The 16600-nt window shown below is 39.5% G+C and overlaps 1 protein-coding gene across 2 annotated transcripts in view; it reads left to right on the forward strand.

The window, feature by feature from the left end:
* The window catches only part of TAOK3 (TAO kinase 3), a 183053-nt gene that overhangs the window by 148776 nt on the left and 17677 nt on the right, over positions 1 to 16600 (forward strand). For both annotated transcript variants that reach the window (XM_059140871.1, XM_059140872.1), the window contains exons 14-16: positions 1459 to 1593; positions 9787 to 10023; positions 11676 to 11804. In XM_059140871.1, the coding sequence (XP_058996854.1) occupies positions 1459 to 1593; positions 9787 to 10023; positions 11676 to 11804 (501 nt within the window). The remainder of the gene's footprint in view (positions 1 to 1458; positions 1594 to 9786; positions 10024 to 11675; positions 11805 to 16600) is intronic.

The raw sequence follows: 16600 nt of genomic DNA on the forward strand, positions 1-16600 counted from the left end.
TAAAGGTCCCTTCATTATTTAAAAACAAAATAGACCTCAATATAGTAAATTTTAAAAGATCTCTAAATATAGATGTAATGGTAGATACCTGCCTAACATTCTGGAGCATTCTAAATTTATAAGTGAAAAAAGAAAATCAGCCCAGTGGTAAATTTAATCTTGGCTCTTGACTTCTACCTAAAAACCTGGATATAAAATTTAATTTCCCTCAAGAATATCTGTGTCTTGACTTTAACAAATTTTAGATGATATAATTAAATTTTGTGTTTATAAACCTCTTCAATTTTTGTTTTCTGTTGAAAGAGCAAGGAATTATTTAAAAAATTTTTTTCAGATAGTCATAGACAAAATGCAAAACTGACTTGTCACAAATGGTTTCTCCTAAAACCCTAGGGCAATACAGGAATTAATTTCTCCTTCCCCATCCTGAACATGTACTATTTAAAAATCCCCCATGGTTGTACATGTTTTTGAGCTATTATTATGGTATCTTTTTTTCTGAAGGGTTAAGAGCTACTTACTGACTGACCACTCCATCTTTTATAGAGAAAAGCATCACCCTTTGAAAGCATTTTCCCCTTTAAAACTCATTTAAATTGCATTTAAGAAACATCCATTATTACCCTTCCGGGGAATGTTATTTTTCACTGGGCGTTACAACAAGATTAATCATCTCTGCCTATCAAGAGGCACAGATTTGATTAAATCAGCCAAGGACATTAAATCCCAGCCTTACTCACTCTAGTGACCATAGCAAGACTGAGTTGAGGAAGAATTTGTGAAAGTATCATTTGGTTAAAATTGCATGCCTGTCTCTTTAAATCTAAAAAAAAATCCTTTCAGAAGCTGTAGAGAGAAGGTGCTAGAACTGTGTACGATCATGACTGGAAAGCAGGATCCCTCAGTGACTGCCGAATCTTCCCAGCACAAGATAGAGAGGCAGTTCAGCACAAGCCTACACTGGTTCTAGGCAGAACGATGATCCTACCGAACAGATCTCAAATAAAATTAAATTGAGAAAGCAGATCTTTCAAGGGAATGAGGCGGAGGCTCGCTTTTATGTTAAAAGCAACCAGCATCCTCCTTGCTAGACATGGACATGACATTTTTAAAGGAATTATTTGGTTACAGCGTTTTAAGCAAACTGTTCTAAGGAGTCTGTACATTGCATTGTTTTTTCTATTCTTTTTTTCTTTTGCATATATGTAATTCTGGAGGTAAAGAAAAAGCCTGCCAGGGATTCAGAAGGCATCCCACTAGCGATCAGCTGACATTCCTAACTGAAGGCTGCAATGTGTTGCTTATTCATTTTGTACCGTGGGAGCTGCGGGGACTAGCAGAGAGCTAAACTATGCATTTCAAACAGCAGTGCTTGTGCAGAAAGAGGGGTGAGAGAGAGGCAGCCGGCGAGGAAAGAGCACAGCTGGACTTTCTCCTTGTTTTTATCCATTTCTGCAGGATCATGTATTCATAAGGGATGAGGCGGGCCACGGCGATCCCAGGCCTGAGCCGCGGCCTACCCAGTCAGTTCAGAGCCAGGCCCTCCACTACCGGAACAGAGAGCGCTTTGCCACGATCAAATCAGCATCTTTGGTAAGCAAACACCCCTCTACCCACCTTCCCTTCTTTCCCCTCCTCCCCATCTGGCAGCCTCTCGCCCTCCCTGAGCCTCTCTCGGCTTCATGGATGGGAGGAAAGGAGTCAAGAATGTTTTCTCCCTCCTAATAATTTTATTCATTTTAGAAAAAAATCTGTTGGCATGGCAACCTGATCTCAGATATTTTAGCATTGTCTACGGCATGGAAAAAAAAAAAAAAACCTTTGTGTGTGTGTGTGTGTGTGTGTGTGTGTGTGTATTTATATATGCTGTATGTGCAAAATAAAAGGCCTTTAAGATGAAGTTGCTAACCTATCCAATTTTTTTAAAGCTATTTGTCTTTTCATTGAAATAACAATGCTAAAAAAATTTTTAAAGGTATTTGATGTATGTGTGTGTAGGGCACTGTGCTTTTTTTTTGTATAGGTGCTTGTGTGTTTGTAATGTATACACACATATCAAAAGATAAAACACAATTTTTAAAAATATATCACTGCTAGCTAATGTATGTAATTGTAGAAAATAAGATACTAGCTTCCTAGGGATGAATTGCTGGTTCGTTCTGGTTCATTCATTTATTTATTGCAACAATGGTAGTGGCTGCACTTCCCCATTTAACCCCTGAAGAATTTCCTGGCACCAATAAAGCAAGAGGGGCTTTGTAGGAGAGGATATGGATGATTGTGGAAGAAAAGATACTGTAGGATCCTTCAGCATTTTTACTATTGCAAATGTGATTGCTGGATGCCCTTGTAGTAGCAAAAGGGGTGTGTGCTGGAAGAGTTAGTTTTCATGCCTCCTCCCCTTGGCCCCCCACGCGTGCGCGTGCGCGCTCACATACTCACACACACACACACACACACTCACATCGTTTCATCTTTGGCACTCTAAACTCTCTTTAATCTTTTGCTTCTGAATCTCACTTCTCAGCTGAAAAATGATTGAAATATTCATTGTTTTGCCCAGATTGATGTTAGAGGTCACATGGGCAGGAAGAGTTAGTGTACACTGCCTGGCTATTACATTTAGAACCTATGATGACATCATCCAAGGCCGACCCAGAAATTATTTTTCTTGTCCTATTTTTTTAAACCTGATTTCCACTTTCATCTCTCAAGTCTTTCAAAGGCTTCAGTTATCTTTTAAATCAATAATGGATTATAATCTTTAAAAACCCAAATAGGAGGAAAATGGAAGTTAAAGCACCTACCTATTGCTATGCCTGCTGCTGTCTAAAAGCAAGCATTTTAATTGAGACTGCTTATCAATAAGCCTGCCTTTAAGTTCCTTTGTATAGAAGTTTCTTGTCATCTCTTAATGGGCAATTTTTCATTTTAAATGAATGTTATACTGTGTAATGGAGATAGAAAAATGTCCACTCTGTATTTGCTAATGATTGCTAAGCACCTAAAAAATAACATGCTTTTGAGTCTAAATAAAGAACCAGGAATTTATTAATAAATATCTTCATGTCACGATACCCGACCAAAAAATATGGTATTTATGTAATATTCTTGCTTACCACCGACTCTTGTGAGACATGTATCTTTATCCAGACATGTTCATGTAGAAATGAGAGGAGAAATGCTGAGCAGCCACTGAGACTCAGAGCACCAGAAGCAGGTTTTTGAATGTGAAACAAACATTATACCAAGTGGATCTTCCCCCTCTGGGAAAAGTGTCTTTTGTCACTTGCCACACCCTCATTCCCACATCATATATTCATGACCTCTCCTACCTCCTAGTAAGATGTTACTACTGCCATACCACAATGATCTCACGCTTGCGTTTGTACACTCACCCAGGGCTACTCTGTGCCTGTCAGCCATCCCAGTCTTCTCTGTGGTTGATGAAAGCTGCTTCCCTGCTAGGCCACCTGAGGGCTAGAGGCAAAGTGCTTAGGAGCCCCTCTGAATCCTACAGGCTTCCCAGTGCCCAGCCAGAGAGTAGCTGAGATCAGTCTCTGATGGACTTTGGATTGGCTAAAAGGCTCCCTGCCCCTATATTAAGTTAAAAGCTAAGTAGCTAATAGACTGTTGCGGTAGCCACTGTAAAATAAGTTGTTTCATGTGGAAAACCTTCTCTAGATGTCATGCTTTGGGGGTCATGGTGGAATTGATGGAAGCTTACTAGAGATCAGTGGTTCTTGCATCTAGTGCTCGTTCAGAAAAAAGAATTAATGTAAAGGAAAGGTGGTATGATGTTATATGGTCCCATGTCTCACTTTGGACAATCTAATTATTGGTCTGGGTATTTTAATGTACCTTATCAAGTACTATAGTTCTACCAGTTTTATGTTAAAGGCTAATTCCCAGGAGTCCAGTAGGAATATACAAATCAGGACACTGAAATATCAAAAAGAAGTATCTAAATTTTAAAATTATATCCTGAATCTTTTTGCTTTTCATGGATCTCAGCTCAAAGGAAAAGGACTAAAAGTTACTTAAATGACATAAAAGTAAGAGCAAGATCATGGGAAAATGGAAGTCCAGGGTAATGAATAATCAAGTCATTTTTGAAACCCTCTTCACTTCCCATAGTTGGTAACAATACTATATTGATTTATTTATTTTGGTTTTACTCTTTATAGCCTTCTACACAGAAGTGCTAACAAGCCACAGAGTGATTAAAAGTAAACGGCAAAAAGAAAAAAGAATTCAGAAATTATTTATTTCTAACTGTTAGATAAATGAATATCTATTTTTTAAGAGTGTGTATTTTAAATAGACTTGCAAACTGACAAAAATTTTATAGTTCTTAAATTTGTTTAATCAGCCTACCTCTTATACATAAACCTAAAAGAGACCTAAATCTGTGGGGTTTGCCCTTTGCATTTTTTCTACATTGTGCTTTTGAATGGAGCCATTGACAAGTGTATGCAGCCCAGGGGTTGCAGGCTTTTTACTTCTTGATGTTTTTACCATTTTGGCATCTTAAAACATTTTTTTATGTTAATATGCACTGCTGCACAATTACATTTGTAACAAAGGAAAAGCAAGGACTGTGAACCTTAATATGAGAGGTAACTCTAAGGAAACTTCACAATTATGTAGAATTATGTATTTTTTATTATAATCATAGAAGGGCAGCAATTATTGACCTTATTTTGAAAAACTAGGAAAAGGAAGGGCATTTCATAGAACCTTTTTTATTTATCCTTTCTTTTTCTTCTGTAAGAAAGTTCATAATGAACTGATTCGTGATCTGGAGAAAGGAGTTGTTTATATAGTTCTTCAGAATTACTCATCTGCCTTATTGGGCCTTTGAGATGTGGCTCCCTTAAGTTTTTATTGTTGGTAAACGGAGATCCTAATATTTTAATTGGATTGGTAACCCAAGAGAGTGTTTTCAGCTGTTGTCATATCTGATGTCATTTCTTAAAATTTCATAATGTCCTGGATAGTAGTTCCCATAGTAGATGTTAATAGAAAGAGCCCAAGCCCATATCTGTCAGGCAATTCAGCTTTTGACCTTATGAAGGAATTCTCACAGGAGTGAGTGGTCTTGCTACACAGGGGAATTTGTGTTAGAGTACATACTGTTCCAAGGAGGATGGGAGAGCAGCCGGACAGCTCATTCAGTAGAACATGCAACTCTTGATCTCAGAGTCATGAGTTCAAGCTCTATGTTGAGTGTAGAGCCTACTTTAAAAAAAAAAAAAATACATATTAGGGGCAGGGGCATAAAAACTCTTAGTTTCTAATCTCTAGGAAAGCATGTAGACAAAAATGATTATTGTCCTATCCATGCAAATGTGAATTTTTTTTTTTTTACTTTGCCTTTACCAGATTCAGTAAGAAAGCTCATATAAAAATGGAGTCTTCATTTCGATTTTAAAAATGCAACCTAATTTGCAGCTAATTGTGAAAGTGGATACCTGAATGAGTTTGATAGACAAGCAGAAAAATATTAGAGTCTCTGCAGTTAATGCTGCTTCACCCCTCATGAGCCCCACTATTCTATTTCTGAGGGCTGGAAGATGGGTTCTCTTCCTGGATAGTGTACAAGGGGATGCTTATCAGAATGTTTTGTAGCTCCTTTTTCCTTTTGCTTAGCTTCTTAATCTCACTAGGATCATTACGGAGACCATTTTTCACTTATGCTGCCCAGTCTCTATGCCCAACCCACGTGACCAAACTCTCTCAGTAAACATGCTGAATTAAGGAATGAACAAAGTCTCTTCCAGTCCTGCTCCCACATGAGAATTTGGATTTGCAAGTGTACATTTCTAAGTGCTTCCTGCCAGTATTTCTGTATAAGGCAGAATTGCCCGTTTTCCATCATTACTTTTTGTACAAACTTAAAATGTTTTTCCCTAGGTGTTCTAAAGAGTGGAATGTGAAATTTCTAATGTCAAAATGTGACCCATGGTATTCTTTTTAAGAACTTGCTATAAATTTCATTTCTTATAAGAGTTGAGGTAGCCAGTTTTATATGCATTATTTTGATTCTTATACATAATTAATCTTGTAAGTTCGCTTTGATCTCTTACAAGGGTAACATTATCAGCCACTCTGCTCCTCTTTTATGTTCAGTAAGTTGCTTATTAGCCCTCTAGTGTGGTGTTCTGCACTTGGTAGACAGATAGTACACTTTGGATGTAGTCATCTGTTGTAGGTGCCAATTTTTGCCAGATTTAGATAAGGTGGAATGGAATGGCTGTAAAGACTTTCTGGGAAAAGTTCAGTCTTCCTTTATGGCTGTTAACTTTTATATATTACTCCAGGTATGTGAAATGGTTAATAATTCAGGTTTAGATATTATGCATACTTAGTTTATAAGCCACAGCCTGCATATAAGTACAGTTTCATTGTTACACTTGCCCTTTCTCTTGGATCCACTCCTTCCCATCTGTGTCCATATCACTAGAAATGCTTAGTGGAGGGAAAGACATACTGCTTAAATGCTTAGATTTCCTTAGAAGGAAATCAGCATAAATCGAACATCTTCTGTGTCTCAGACACCTTGCTGGACACAAGAATTATCCCATCAGTGATCTCCTTGTAGCAGTGGCTCCTCTTGAGAGCCTTCAGGCAGGTTAAGTAATTTGCCCAAGGTCAGTAATACAGTAAGGAATAGAATGGGGTTTGTGTCCAAGCAACCTACTGGGTGTGGCAAGATGCTACTGCCCACTTTCAGTGGATCACATTCTTGAGACTACCATTGTGAAAACTACAGTCACTACATTTCCATAACTTTCTTTCATTTTTAGACTTATTCAGTTTGTAGCTTATACTTTCTCCAGCTTTGATGTTTTTGGGGAGTTGACTCCCTCCATTGCTTAACAGAATGTTTCATTCTGCCTTAGTGGGGTGAATTTCCTCGGGCAATTCAAGAACCGTAGAACTTCCATTCAAATCCCAGGGTTTAGGAAAATTAGAGGGCATTGCATGTGAAAATACATTGTAAATCATAAAGCATGATAAAATATAAAATTATGAGCTATTTTTTAATTCTCTTGACCAAATAGTATATTTGCAAGACACACAGTATAAACTTAAAACATGCAAGTTTACATAACTGTAGATAACAATATTTTTATGTCTTTCTAGTTAGACTTCATACATGAGTCATTGGGCCAGACTTCTACTTAAATATGTTTACTTTGCTTGCATATGGAATTATAAAACTCAGTATCTCTGTATGTGCTTAAGAAGGCAGTTAACATTGAAACGTAGAAAATTTCATTGCAACAAATTAAAGGTGATATTAGGAGTTTACAAAGGTGATTATCCAAATTATGGGAAGCATTAGAAGCAAAGTATTTCTCCTGGAATTCAGTAATATACAATGATAGCATGTTGAGCTTTGTAATTTGTCTTTGCCATATAATTGTGTGGTCTGGTATGCAGTAGGACCACCATTTTCAGAGGGACTCACCCACCAGTTAGGATAGAAAATGTTCTTGACACAACTCATTTCCACTTTATATTTAGGTTCCTGATTTGGGAAATGGCCATCATGAGACTATTTGACCACAGACTAGTCAGACCTTCTGTTTGCAAGCTTTGAATGTGTCAGGATAGCTTTAGGGTGTGCCATTTCTCAACTTTGGGAATCTGACTAAAGAAGGAATACTAACAAATAAAATCTTTTAAAAAAGGGAGGGGCACCTGGGTGGCTCAGTGGGTTAAGCCTCTGCCTTCAGCTCGGGTCATGACCTCAGGGTCCTAGGATCCAACCCTGCATCCCACTTTGTGCTCAGCGGGGAGCCTGCTTCCCTTCATTTCTCTCTGCCTGCCTCTCTGCCTACTTGTGATCTCTGTCTGTCAAATAAATAAATAAAATCTAAAAAAAAAAAAAAGAAGAAGAAGAAGAAGAAGGAATACTTACATAAGAAAAAATAAGTTTAGAGGTAAAACATGTTTCAAATACCTTACCCTGGAATGGACACTTGATTGTCATATCTGTATGAAAAAAACTGAATTCAGAAAGGGCTAAATGGTATCCTTTCTGTTGATTGGAATTGTTTTCCCCTGTAGTTGAACTTCAGGAAAGCACAAGCATGAGGAAGTGAAATATATATATATATATTTCAAATGACTTCTTTCTTTCCTTTTATCATGAAATAAGCCCATTAAAAAGAAACATGATATTGTGATGACAAAATAGATTTCCTTTAGAGTGTTAGGTGATACTGTCCTTTTTTTTTTTTTTTGGTCTTGAAATATCTTCTGCTCTTATTCTTCATACTTTAAAGAGGATTGTCCTTTAGAAAAGAGAAATGAATATGAAACCTAGTGTTAGTTTCAGCTGGAAAGGTTTCAAAGTTCGGCTAATGTTTAATGGTGTACTTTGATAATACTATCCAGTTACAGAATAGCACTCTCTTGATAGTAAGGACTCAGTCTGGTATGCAGGGACACCTTCTAAAAGGAGCAAAGAAACAAACTGTTCTTTGTACAAAATGCACTTTGACCCATAAACTGAAAATAGTAAAGAGCATTAATAGCAGCTTGAAAATTTCTAGTAAAACTTGTTTGAGGGTGACGTTGGGAAGAATTGGCTAATAGTAGATAGGAGTGACTAAATTACTTAGTGAAAAACAAAGCTGAAGTTATAATTTTGTAATTATTTTTTTTTCTAAAATAGGAAAGATGAGAATGAAATGAGCAGAGAATCTAACAGGAAAATAAAGTGGGATGATAAACTGAAGGAAGGAGTGGAAAATCAGAAAAGGTTTAATAGAAACGAGAGATGCCAGAATTTATATTTACAGTCTTGAGTTTGTTGGATAGTCACCTGAGAATGGGTTAAGAAAAAATTACTAAGTAGCCATCTAAAAATCACAGAAATACTTTCTCTTCTTGAGGAGAGCACGTAAATGTATTGTAATTTGCTAACATCTCTTCTGGGGGGAAGGGGAGGTGGGAGAGAGAGGAGTGGAAAGAGAGCTCCCTCCCCCCCTCCTTTCACTCCTCACTGCCCCCACCCCACTTCATATTAAGAATCAGAAATAAATCTTGTTCAGACAACTTTGGGAAGATACTCAGAATCCCTATGACTGTTAGAGCCATGATCTTTAAAAACAAACAAGCAGTATGATATAATGCAGTGGTTCTCAACCAGGAATTTGCCCCCTAAGGGACATTTGCCAGTGTCTACAGACATTTTTGATTGTCTTGACTTGGGAGGTGTACTGGCATCTAGTGGGTAGCCCGTGATGCTGCTAAACATCCTGCACTGAAGGACGGCCCAACAAAACAAATCTTCTGGCTCATTTTCAACAGTGTTGATGTTGAGAAATCCTGGTGTAGTGGAGACAGCATGGCTCCGGAACCAGACAGAAATGGGTCTGAATCCCAGCTCTACCCCTTATTAACTATATGACCTTAATCATAGATACAGTGATATGTCAAAAATAAGTGAATATAATTTGGCTGAATGAATAAATTAATTCCCTCAAGTCTCAGTTGCTTCATCTATAAAATGGGGGTGGTAACATGTACCTCATTAAGGAGTAAAATGAATGAGTGAATGAATCCAAACAAGTTTAGGACAAGAGCTAAAGAATAAATATAAAGAGCACCCAGCACAGTGCCTGGTACAGGCGAGCATTCAGCAAATAATAGGTAGATTGATGGTGGCGGTGATAGATAGAATTATGCCAGAGGGCGTCTCTACTTTCCCTGGAAGTTTGTCTTCTATGAATCTGGTCACCTGAGTTCTGTTTCCCCACCCCCAATCAGGTTACACGACAGATCCATGAGCATGAGCAGGAGAACGAGTTGCGGGAACAGATGTCAGGTTATAAGCGGATGCGGCGCCAGCACCAGAAGCAGCTGATCGCCCTGGAGAACAAGCTGAAGGCTGAGATGGACGAGCACCGCCTCAAGCTACAGAAGGAGGTGGAGACGCATGCCAACAACTCGTCCATCGAGCTGGAGAAGCTGGCCAAGAAGCAAGTGGCTATCATAGAGAAGGAGGTCAGTGTGCACACACATGCCTTTGTGCTGTAACCAAGCCAGGCCTGTTTCAGTCAGTGGCATCACGTGAGCAGAAGACAGGAGCAGTGTGCTTTTTGGTGACAGAGGAACAATGTTGCATTGGTGGTAGTTGAGAAGGGTTAGGTTTTGTGGGGCTACTCAAAATTGCGATTGAAAGTTAAAATAGTTACTGCAGGTGTATATTCTTGTCTATTCAAATATATTCCGAGAGCCAGTCCCTTGAGGGGGTCTGGGTGCAAATAAAGAGAAACAAGATGCTTCTATCCTGTGGAAACTTGCACAGTTCAGACCTGTTACCATGCCTGCCACACCCACAGTCCTCTTCAAAAGAAAACTGCTCTACAAATAGTCCCTTTCAGTGGTGATAGTGCCTGCCTACACTGATTGGACTAGGAATGGGCACCTGACCAGCGGCAGTGAGTAATTAATCTGGCTGTTGCTTGAGTCTTCTAGGAGACATCTCTCTTCCCCATCTAGGTTCCAAACAGAGGAGAGACTAAGGCAGACAGTGAGTCAAAATATTACCTTTATTACTGATAAGTATTAGATGGGAGAAGTAATTCATGTCTGAAGGGAAATGCGCTAATAATACTGTACAAAACTGAACAGACTTGCCTATCTAGGCTCTGGCAGTGCTAAACCAGTCGCCTTCCTTGCCACACCCCCATCAGATTTACATAGTGTGGGAAAGCAGGGGTGAACATGTGCTCCCTAAGGATGGAGAGACTGGGGACAGAGTGCCAGGGGTGTTTCGGTAATTAAGCTCTCTTTCCACGTGGAAAGGAACATCAGAACTGCAGAAGAAGCATTCCCCCAACAGCCATCAAGCTGTGAGGCAGCCTGGCTTGAAAACCTCTGCCCAAACAGGGATGATCCTGATTAAATAAACCAGTCAGATTCTTTCTTGGGGATTCGATTTGGTAAATATGTAGAGATAATTGTTCAGAATGGAAAAAGTATTGATGATGGAAGCTAAAGGTGTAAAGATGATAAAGAGAACCATGACGCATAATTCCCTCCCTATCTCCGAAGCACCTCATCTTACATACGTGCTGCATCTAATGGTCCCCAGAAACTTCAATTTGGTCACTTTCAGGAGCCAGTGCTTATTGGGTTATCTTTTATTTGGTCTGTGTTCTATCCATTTGGGAGCCCCCAAAGTGTCCCAGTGTATGACTGTTGTCAATTATAGCAGGTGCTTAAGAAAACAAAATGTTATTAATCAATTAGTGTGAGATTCTGGGAATAAAAGTTGCCAGTTCTGGTTACTTATTCATTTTTTATAATTCAATCTGTGAGCCACCAACAATATGAAAAAAATCTTTTATTTTGATCCTTAGTTCACTTTCCATTCCTTATATTTTTTGTGTGCTCAATAAAACATGTTGAGGTTTGCCTTCATGTTTTTACCATGATTGGAAATGTATTTTTCAGTGGTAAGAATTTCAAATTTGTTTTAAGATACAAGAGAATCAGAACAGGTATTTGCTTATTTTGTTTTTTATTAATTACTTGCTCAAAAAACACTACATTATTCAGCACTTATGGACTCTTTTCATGCATTGGAGGATATAGACAGCTGAATTCTGTGTGGAGAACAATTTATCCTAGATTGTATGTCATTTTATTAGGCAAAGGTAGCTGCAGCAGATGAGAAGAAGTTCCAGCAACAGATCTTGGCCCAGCAGAAGAAAGATTTGACAACTTTCTTAGAAAGTCAGAAGAAACAGTATAAGATTTGTAAGGAAAAAATAAAAGAGGTAAGAGTACCAATATTTGTCATCACTAAGTTGCCATTCGAATGGTTAAAACTGAAGGGGTGCCTGGCTAGCTCAGTTGGTGGAGCATGTGATTTTTTGATCTTGGGCTATAAGTTTGAGCCCCAAGTTGGGTGTAGAGATTACTTAAAATCGTAAAAAAGGTTGGAACTTAAAATTCTTTAATCTTACATTGTAATCAGTAGTCTAAACCATTGATCCCCAAACTTTATATCACCTGAAGTGTTTATTAAAATGGATTCCTAGGGGCACCTGGGTGGCTCAGTGGGTTAAGCCGCTGCCTTCAGCTCAGGTCATGATCTCAGGGTCCTGGGATCGAGTCCCGCATTGGGCTCTCTGCTCAGCAGGGAGCCTGCTTCCTCCTCTCTCTCTGCCTGCCTCTCTGCCTACTTGTGATCTCTCTCTGTCAAATAAATAAATAAAATCTTTTAAAAAATAAAAATAAAAATAAAATGGATTCCTAAATCACCGAAGTTAGATTTTCTGATTTTCTGATTCAGTGGATCTGGGTGGAATTTGAAATGTGCATTTCTAACAAGTTCCCAAGTGATGCTGAGGCTGTTGACTCTGGCATCAGATTTTAAGAACCATTGATTTAACTCTAAACCATTCTTGCCTACTTCCAGTTTATTCTCCAGCCACTTCAGCCAGAGTGATCTTTTCAAACCAGAAGTCTCAGGGCATCTGGGTGGCTCAGTTAGTTGGGCATCCAGCTCTTGGTTTCAGCTTGGGTCATGATCTCAGGTTCCTGGGATCGAGCCCCGTGTCAGGCTCCGTGCTCAACAAGGAGTCTGCATGAGGAGTCTCTCAGTCTCCCACTGACCCTCTCCCTGAGCTTGCTTTCTCTCTCTCAAAAATAAATCTTTAAAAACAAACAGACATGGGGCTCCTGGCTGGCTCAGAGGGTTAAGCCTCTGCCTTTGGCTCAGGTCATGGTCCCAGGGTCCTGGGAACAAGCCCCACATCGGGCTCTCTGCTTGGCGGGGAGCCTGCTTCCCTTTCTCTCTCTCTGCCTGCCTCTGCTTACTGGTAATCTCTCTGTCTGTCAAATAAATAAATAAAATCTTAAAAAAAAAAACAGACATGAGTCTCATCATATCACCTCATGATTTTAGCATTCATTGACTTCCGTTGCTCTTAGGAGAGATCAAAATACTAGTAGTCTACTCTCAGCCTCTCCTTCCATCCCACCTCACACCGCTGTTACCTCACCTGCTTACAGCCCTGTTTGCTGCTCCTGCCACAGTGGTCACCTTTTGGTTCCTCAAATGTATCAAATTCCACTTTTCTCTAAAGCCTTTGGAGAAGACTGTTTCTTCATACTGTTTTTTGCCACCAGGATGCTCTCCCCACCCCCACCCCCACCCCCAGTCTCTCCCTCTGCTGTTAACTGTTACTCCTTCTCCTTGTACGACTTACAATTTTTTACTAAAACCTTAACTTGGGCTGCCTGGCTGGCTCAATCTGTAGAGATGAGACTCTTGATCTCAGGTAATGAATTCAAGCCTTACATAGGGCATGGAGCCTACTTTAAAACAAACAAACAAACAAAACCTTAACTTAGTTATCATTTCCCAGGGCACCTGGGTGGCTCAGTGGGTTAAAGCCTCTGCCTTCAGCTCAGGTCATGATCCCAGGGTCCTGGGATTGAGCCTGCTCCCTGCTCAGCAGGGAGCCTGCTTCCTCCTCTCTCTCTGCCTGCCTCTCTGCCTACTTGTGATCAGTGTCAGATAAATAAATAAAATCTTAAAAAAAAAAAAAATCGGGTGCCTGGGTGGATCAGTGGGTTAAGCCTCTGCCTTCGGCTCAGGTCATGATCCCAGGGTGCTGGGATCGAGCCCTGGATCGGGCTCCAGATCGGGCTCTCTGCTCAGCAGCTTCCCCCTCTCTCTCTCTGCCTGCCTCTCTGCCTGCTTGTGATCTCTCTCTGTGTCAAATAAATAAATAAAATCTTTAAAAAAAAAATCGTTTCCCAAGGGAGATCTCTCCTGACTTCCTTAACCAAGACAGGTGCCTCTGGTTTCATAACACTACTTTTCAATTAACCTCCCCCCCCCTTTTTTTCTTTTTAGCTATTTTGAGTTACTTACTCTGCTGGCCAGTAAGTGATAAGAGCAGAGAACATGTCTTTTTTTTTTTTTTTTCCCCTGCCTATAACTGTATGCCTGTGCTTGGTACATGTAAATCTCTGATAAATGAATGATCGATTCTTAAAAGTTTGGTTGAAGGCCAATGGTAGACTTGGAGAGTCCTGCTAATGAACTGCAGTTTGATCTGAAAGCTCCAATTTCTTCACTTCTCCCACCAGTGCTTATAGGTGAATTGCCTGCAATTCCCTAGACTTTCCTCCTTATAAGACTTAGGATTTCTTATTTCTAGACTATTGGTGTATTAAGATTTAATAAAATTCAATATAGGGCATTGTTTCAGTATGTGAAATCATTTATTTGAGCTCATATTCTAAGTTAACAATATGGAACTTATCAAGGTTCCTTTCCAATACTTTTGTAATTAGGAAGTGAAAGCAAGTGGGTTAGGGTGGGCCTCAGGACTTTTAGTCCTGCCCAGATGAGCCACTGGTAATTGCGGGGACTGAGAGAAATTTGTATTTAATCCACACTGCCTACACGGGAAAAATCTCTGACATTGTAAGATCGAGAAAACCAGGCTGTAGGGAGAAATGGCCCAAATAAGAAGGTTCATGATCTGTTCATTTTCTCCGAGTTATTGCTGGGGCCTAATTATTATGTCATGATAGAAAGATATTGCTGGATCACAGATAACATTGATTTTTTTCAGTGAGAAATTTTGAAATGTTCTCAATTGCACTTATATTTTTATTTCTAACTCCTTGTGTTTATTCATGCTCTGTAGGCCACACTTTCTGCAGCCATCATTCTGACCTTTTCTAACACCCAGGTATTTGGAGATTGCATGAACTCAACCTGTAGAAGATTCTCTCACAGGACAGCATTAGAGAATCCGTACTGAGTCCTCAGGCATTTTGGGTAGTCAGATTTATGAGTGCAGGAACCCACAGGCCTAAACTTACAAGTCTTTCAACATGCTTATGAGGAAAAACAAGCCTAAACTCAGTTTGAGATAGCCTCAGTAAGCCTTTCTGTGCCAAGCTAATACTACTTCTTACAAAGAAAAGCTTATTTCTGACTATTTAAGGTGGTGTATACATTTAGATACTGATATATTAAAGATATTGCCCTTGGGGTAACAAAACAATCTCCATTATCCCCACTGTTTGATAGACAACAGAGATGTGGGCGATACAGGATGACGGATAGTCCGGAAATAATTTATTCTTGATTTTGGGTGAGTTTATATGGTCACATTTGAACTTGGATGTGCAATGTAGTGGTTAATGCCAAGCCTAGTAGTGAAGTCATGGCATTAAGAGATGAGTCACCCAGCCTTCCTGTTGTGATCCCTGCTTACTCCATGCTCGAAACAGCTTTCTCTCTTGTTGATTCTGATGTTTCACTAAAGACTTCACTAGACAGGAAGGTTAAAAGTTGATGCACAAGGACTTGTTGGCCAAGTGCCCAAATAATCTGAATAGTGCGCGATGTCCACATCACAAAACATCAAGTAAAATAGGTATTAGCATTTAAAGGAGATTTTCACTGAGTAGTTAACCAAATATTATAGGTCAAGCTTGTCAGTATGAACAAAAAAGAATATACTGTGCCTTCTCTAAAAATGGTCTTTTTACTTTCTCCATAGAGTAAAGTAACACCCTTTTAAGTGTTCTGAGTCTCTGCCTTTTTCTCTTTATCCATAAAAGCTGGAATAATTATGAATTTTGTCCTTTAGGAAATAAAGGTAATTCATTTACTCTCTAATAGCAAATAAAGTATTGCTTCCTGAAATTCAGACTAGTGACGTTTGCAGTTACCTCCTGTCTGTGAAATCTGTCCACTTCTCCCAGTCTTGTCTCCTTCATTCTGTTTTCCATGAGGCAACGAGAGTCGTGAGGCAAGTCAAAAGGCAAAAAGATGACTTTTTGAGATGCATCTCATTGTGCGTCCCCCACATATATAAAATCCTTATCTCCTGTGCTACAGATCAATGTCCTTAACTCAGCCTGTAAAGCCTCGGATGGTCCTGCCTCATGTCATGTCACATGGCACCACCTCCCTGGCCTGCCCTCCGTTCCTCGCTCACACCATGTTTTAGTTAACCCACCTGAAGTATTTAGCATACGCTGTGTCCTCTACCAGAGTATTCTCCCCTCCCCTTTCTCATTGGTTAGCTTCTACAGGTTTTTCCAATTTCAGTTCAGTTGTTACCAAGATCGAATATGTTCTTTTAAACATCCTTGTAGAACCACGTACTTCACCTTCACAGCAGCTGTCACAGTCATTTTCAGTTCATTTCTGAGGTTCTTTGATTAATTACTGCTTCTAAACTGTGAAGCCCCTTGATGGTGGTCATCATGTTCTTTTGCTCACCATTGTATCCTTGTGCCTTGCACAGTGCCTGTCCCATGATAAGAACTCTGTATGTGTGTGTTGATTGAACGAGTGAACCAATTATTTCCTAGAGGGAGAAGCCAGAGAGTGGAAACTAACAAGCCTCCCTGTCCCTAACGACTCAGTTAATCAACAAAAAAAGTTGAGCGGATGGGATATGCAGCACAAGTCTTTGTCTTCCCGTTCTCAGTTGCTCTCCTGATAATTTAATCTACCATTTTAATAAACAGTTAGTTCCTTTTACTTGATGAGACCAGCATGTTGTTTTTGTTTTGTTTTGTTTCTGTGAAG

Source organism: Mustela lutreola, chromosome 11 (genome assembly GCF_030435805.1).
Source record: "Mustela lutreola isolate mMusLut2 chromosome 11, mMusLut2.pri, whole genome shotgun sequence".
Classification (NCBI taxonomy): Eukaryota; Metazoa; Chordata; class Mammalia; order Carnivora; family Mustelidae; genus Mustela; species Mustela lutreola.